Genomic DNA, 6,036 nt, shown 5'->3' with positions numbered 1-6,036 from the left:
CACTACCCACACCGGAATACACCGTCCATCCACTGCCACCGGCATATATGTAGCCCTTGTGCCAACATACATGACAACGGTGATGTTTGACGCTTTCGGTCTCTATGGGCCCGCAAACGAAAGGAGCTAGTGGTGAGTACCAGACCTCTTTATTTGATTTATTGTCTTCTAATCAGATGTTCAATGAGGAAGGTGGGAAGGAAGAGCCTAGTGATGAGGCTGATGTTGAAAAGGAGGATTTGAGATCAATGTGACGACCAGAATAGGTTGGAGGCATACCAACCTTAGGAGCTTTAAATACTCAGCTGGTATAGCCGCACGAGGACATGCTGAGAGGCCAGTCGATCAGGGTGCTCCCCGGTCAGTGTTGTTTCTTGTACTGCGAAACATGCTCGAGTATCTCCACTGCCTGTCTGATCTGCCCATTAGCTCGATTTGGGTCTGCGAGTGCCGTGACCGATGGTTACGCTGTTGCACAACCACAAGGGAATACGGATGGGGGTGCGCTACAGTAAACAGAAAACATAGTCTGGTTCAGGATCTATTACATGACTGGCCTTCAGGCACTGGAAACGTGTCTCTTCCGGCTCGGGTACTACATAGGCCAGAAAATACCCTTGCATGTGTTCAGTCCTTGAAGATCTGCTCTATCTTAATACAGGAATCCGATGGTACCTAAGTGAGAGAGTGTCTCCCCGCGGTGTTATCAGGCTAGCAATATCGACCATGTGCCTAGATTTTGGAGTTCTTCAACAAACGTAGTTGAAATTCCACTGTGTCTCCGACAATTTGGTCCAATCCTCGTGGTTTGAGACCAAGCCGTTTCTCTGCCTTGGTTGTGTTGACATCCCAACCTTGACCTTCCGCCTCTTTCTTGAGCTTCCAGTCTTCTCCGGGGAACTTTTTCTCCAGAATGGCGACAACGTCAGACCATCTAACACCACCGGGGGAGCTTACCAAGTATCTGCCGGCCAAGACGTTGGGTTTCAATGCCTTAACATGCGCCTCGGCGACATCGTTGATGTGTACAAACGTCAAAGCACTAGGATCAGGTACAACCTCCCCAGTCATGACTGCGCCGAACAGCACCCCATTACTGACGCCTACTTCAGCCGGAGAGGACTGGAGAACATCCGGTCCACACACCAGAGAGGGATGGATTGTGACGATGTCAAAGCCTGGGCTAGAGGTCGATACGAAGGATTCAGCTGCCTGCAGTGCCAACAGCTTGCTAGCTTGGTAGAGAACCAGCGGGTGGGGATTTGCCGAGGATTCGAAAATCGGAAGATCGGCAGAGATAGTAGTGTTCCAATTGCCATTGTGCTCGCTGATTGGATCATCCGAAGGCACACCACCAAGAGGCACCAAAGATGCAATGGAAGAGGTGACGACGACCCTCTTGATGCTCGCAACCTTGGCCGCCTCAGAAAGAATAGCCGTAGTCCCGCTGATAGCGCCAGGGAAGTAGTCCTCCTTCGTCGTCCCCTTAGGTAGAGGTGAAGCAATATGCAGAACATAGCCGACTCCGACCAGATGCCCGGCGAAGGCGTCTGGTTTGGTAATGTCTGGAACAACGATAAAATCCACGTTATCCGAGTAAGACGAGAGGGCTGATTTGATCTTCGGGATCTGAGCTTCATTTCGGACGCTCAGACGAAGCCGATACCCGGCCTTTAGAGCTTCGAGCGCTGTAGCGCAACCGATGAACCCGGAGGCCCCGGTAACGAAAACAAGTTCTTCCGACATTATAGGTATCAATGAAGAGAGAAATGAACTAGACGTTCGAAGGTCAAAATCCGATGATGCTCAAAAATTTTGAGATTTGAGGAATCTCTAATTACCAGCCTACCTGCCTGACCAGGACAACTGTATTTTAAAAAGCGAATGGCGAAATGTTTTCAAATGAGTAGTAAGTCAAAATCTTCATCGAGCTTAACTCCGTTGAATAAACGCCGTCGCGGGTGAATAGACACACCGAGTCCCAGTGTCTGATGACCAACGATGGATCCATGCCTATCATGGTTACTTGAGGCGGATTTCTTAGGGTTTCGGCGTACTTCCTAATTTTGACCGATCGAGAAGAGGGATCCCCTAGTTTGGAGACTTTCGGGCAACAATTACTTCACCTTGCCAACGATATGCTTTCTAAGCCACCATAAGGCATGATGTGGTAGCGTGTGGGACCCGGGTTCCAGCTCAGGACCCATTTATTGGTGCAAGATTTTAGATGAGGCGTTTCGACCCACTTTTAAGGTTAAATTTTAAAAGGCGCCTCACGTAGATTGATTATTCAACATTGAGAAGGCTAACGTAATTCACAAGCGAGTAAGACACCCCAAATCACCATGCTGAAGGCCGTATTTATGCTGGAAATAATTTCCCTATACTGTACAAATAGGCTAGGTTTACTATCAAGATCACATAAATTGTTATACAGAGATATGAGTTGTAATTTATCTCTTTTAATTTGGTGTTTTGGGGTGTCTTGTGCTCTTGTAAATTACGTTACCGAGGTATTTAGCACTTTGATCACTAATCACACACATAGGCCACAACTTTTGATAGGAAGCTAAGTGGATTACCAAATATCTTCAGAGACTCCTCCCTCCAGCATACGTGACCCAAGTGGTGGCAATATCAGGGCTGGAAACGGCGATAGAAAGCCGTAGAGGCTCATTGATCCGTAGCGTGTTTCTAAAGCGCTGTGGCCGGATCATCATATGTTATAGAGCTTATTCTCGAGTACGCCTCAAATTTATTTAGAGTTCTCGTGTTCTACTCAAATCGTACTTTATCTCCGGCCTTTACCATTCAGATCGCTATACACCCCCTATGGTTGATCCATGTTTCAGCCTTCAAGTTCTGCTGACACCGCTAATCTAAAGACCTCTCTGAACTAAACATATTATATACCTGCTTACATCCGTTTATCTCCGGCAATCTTCCTCTCCTGGCGACGATAAAAGGACGCTTCGTCACGATGAGAAGAGGAACCCTCAAATTTGATCAGACGATAGCTGGACATCCATCGGCAGTCAATATTTGGTATTTTGTGAAGTGAGAGTGCACGAATAGAAGACAGCGGCAATGCAAAAATCGCTTGTTACAGGAGGCTCCGGCTTCATTGCCCTTTACGTGGTAAAGGGTCTGCTCGAAAGGGGTGATCTCGTTAACACCACTGTCCGCAGCCTGAAGAACCTTTCGAAGTGCAAGCCCCTGCTTGATATGCAACAGACGTATCCAGGCAGGCTGAAACTCTTTGAGGCTGATTTGATGAAGGATAACTCCTTTCTGCAAGCGATGGAGGGTTGTGAAGTTGTCTACCACGTCGCCTCGCCATTCTTAGTCCCCCAACAAATCAAGAACGGCATGAAAGATTGCGTCGAGCCCGCTCTTCAAGGCACGAAGAATGTTCTACTGTCTGTGAACAAGACCGAGAGCGTTAGACGCGTCGTTCTAACGTCATCCAGTAAGTGGAACTTCCGATCTGTCTCTCTAAGCGTGTGCCTAATCTATAACGCCTTGACTAGTCGCGGCCATGTACGGTGATAGTTGGGATATACTCAAGATGAAGGACAAGACATTGTCTGAGGACTATTGGAATACGACGAGCACTGCCACCTACAGTCCTTATAGCTACTCTAAGCTAGTCGCTGAGCGTGAGGCCTGGAAGATATGTGACGCTCAGGAACGGTGGGACCTTGTGGCTATCAACCCGGGCCTCGTGCTCGGCCCGTCACTCACCTCCGAATCGGCATCTGGTAGCCTGTTCATGCTGGACGCTATGTACAAGGGCGAGAATCGCTCGGGCGTTCCGGAGTTACATTATCCAGTGGCAGATGTGCGGGATGTGGCCGAGGCGCACATCAGAGCAGGAAAAAGTCCCTCTGCCAGGGGGCGGTACATCATCGCCAGCGAACGTAGCATTTGCTTGCTGGATATGGCAAATTACGTGAGGGGAACTCATCGCAAGCCCGAATCGTTGCCCACCCGCAATCTCCCGAAACTTCTCGTCTTCGCTGCAGGGCCCTTCATCGGCCTGCCCATGAAATGGGTGTCACGAAACATTGGCATCTCATACAAGGTCAACAATAGCAAGAGTATCAGGGATCTGGGGCTCTCATACCGTCCAGCGGAACAGCTGCTGAAAGATCACTATTTGTCGTGGCAAAATCAGCAAGCTAGCAAGTGACCTTTAGGGGCCTTGCTGAGAGAGATGAGTGGCCACCACCGTCGGCGTCTGTATCCTCTGTTTATTCCTGTAATTCCATCGTCGTGATTGCCGTTAAGATAACTTGATATCTTATCCTCAGATTGTTACTCAATAATGTACAGCCACTGATAGTTCGCTTTGGCCCTTTTCACCTAGCTTCGCACTTGATTATCGTTGTTTTGTTATCAAGTCTCTATCTGTGTAGTGTTACAATTACACTTGGAAGCCATTATGTCCATTGGTTTTAATCTAAAAGCTATGAGGAATACGAAGTTATTGTACAAGTGGTGGAGAAGAGAGCGGCATGGAGAGGCTAGTATAGGCAAAAGAGGCCGATGGTCTTGGTCCCTCAATAGGTCTCTAAGTAAAGACAAATCATCAAGAACTCTCAAACGAGATGAAAGCCTTTGTATGGCCTAAGATCTTTATTCACTACCGAGCGCAGTGCATTGTCATCTTCAATAGCCACGGGGTGCGTAGGGGCTTCTGAGGCAGAAACCTTGGTTCTCTTCGTGCACGTTAATTTAGACTTCGAAATGCTCTAAGTTGGTACTCCGTACACAACTTGCTAAGAGTGAGCCCGGAGTTAATGGCAAAACTTTTACACGGCCAAACGTCATGACCCACCCACAATGCTTTCATTACCAATTCATGATTATTCAACGCCCCGAAACCTCCCAACCTCAGGTACGGAGTTAAACCACCCAACTCTCACTGCCTCAATTGATGATCAGCTTTTATTTTCGTAGGAAAATGTACGGAGTTAACGGATATGTACCCGAAAGATTAGATTGCTCACGGCGCAATGCTTGAATGCATGCTGCGTACAAGTCCCTATATAAACCCTTCAAGAGTCGCTAAATTTGGATCTCCAGTCTTCCTGTCATTTGATCCTCTACTCGTACACGAGCTCCATCTCTAAGAGAAAAGAAAGAGCATAACAAGCCCTTCCAATGTCTTTTCAAGCTACCCCGACGCTCTTTGTCTCCGTCAAGGGGGCGAAACTTGCCTACCGACGCTTCGGAAATCAGGGTGGTGTTCCCCTGATTTTCCTCACTCATTTCCGCGGTTCCATGGACCTTGTCGATCCATTGCTCATCAATACATTGCCGAGAATCGTGAGGTGATCCTGTTCGACAATTCTGGTGTTGGCCACAGTGAAGGCGCTGTCCAAGACACTCTCGAAGCGATGGGTTTAACGGTCGTGGATTTTCTCACCAGCATTGGCGTCCCGAAAGTCGACATCATCGGCTTCTCGCTGGGTGGCATGGTTGCCCAATACATTGTTGTTAGCCATCCTCACATAGTGAACAAGTTGATTCTCGCGGGAACTCAGTCAAGTTACACGGAAGGCGTGGTTTTTGGAGATCCTGAAATCATGAAAATTGCCGGCGGAGCCGTGCCCTCCGAAGAAGACATGATGAAACTCTTCTTCTACCCGTCTTCCACAAGTCGTGCGCTCGGTCGTGCGTGGTTCGAGAGAACACAGGAGCGTCAGGTCGAGGGTGAACAGTGGCGCGGGTTCCTTGACCAAGCTGGTGCCGCAAAGCAGCAGGCCGCGATTGGAAAGTTTGCCACGGACACTGAGCTTTTCGAAAAGCTGAAGCAAATCAACACGGCCGTGTTGGTCACCAATGGAAAAGCTGACATCATGACCCCGACTTCCAACAGCTACATCTTACTGCAGCAGCTACGTAACGCGCAGCTGCATCTCTACCCGGACGCAGGCCACGGCCATCTCTATCAGGTTCCGGAGATCTATGCAAAGCAAATTGAGTTATTCTTGGGAGCGTAAAATATCTAGGAAGATTATATAGTTGATA

At 48.4% G+C, this 6,036-nt stretch overlaps 3 protein-coding genes across 3 annotated transcripts; 2 read left to right on the top strand and 1 right to left on the bottom strand.

The window, feature by feature from the left end:
• Nucleotides 1-732: 732 nt before the first annotated feature.
• On the bottom strand, nt 733-1,746 carry N7473_005394 (uncharacterized protein; the record flags this gene model as incomplete). The annotated part of the gene is made up of 1 exon (XM_057151334.1): nt 733-1,746. One exon carries the CDS (start codon nt 1,744-1,746, stop codon nt 733-735), a length of 1,014 nt encoding a protein of 337 aa, XP_057009139.1.
• A 1,341-nt stretch (nt 1,747-3,087) lies between these two features.
• N7473_005393 (uncharacterized protein) lies at nt 3,088-4,192 on the top strand (the record flags this gene model as incomplete). Its single annotated transcript, XM_057151333.1, has 2 exons — nt 3,088-3,469; nt 3,531-4,192. 2 exons carry the CDS (start codon nt 3,088-3,090, stop codon nt 4,190-4,192), a joined length of 1,044 nt encoding a protein of 347 aa, XP_057009138.1.
• Nucleotides 4,193-5,166: 974 nt separating this feature from the next.
• N7473_005392 (alpha/beta fold hydrolase) lies at nt 5,167-6,008 on the top strand (the record flags this gene model as incomplete). The annotated part of the gene is made up of 2 exons (XM_057151332.1): nt 5,167-5,295; nt 5,328-6,008. 2 exons carry the CDS (start codon nt 5,167-5,169, stop codon nt 6,006-6,008), a joined length of 810 nt encoding a protein of 269 aa, XP_057009137.1.
• Between the last annotated feature and the right edge of the window lie 28 nt (nt 6,009-6,036).

Source organism: Penicillium subrubescens (assembly GCF_028828155.1).
Source record: "Penicillium subrubescens strain IBT 31985 chromosome Unknown utg000004l_segment0_segment0, whole genome shotgun sequence".
Classification (NCBI taxonomy): domain Eukaryota; kingdom Fungi; phylum Ascomycota; class Eurotiomycetes; order Eurotiales; family Aspergillaceae; genus Penicillium; species Penicillium subrubescens.
Note: the sequence above shows the minus strand (reverse complement) of the source record. Positions and strands in the feature narration are given on the sequence as shown.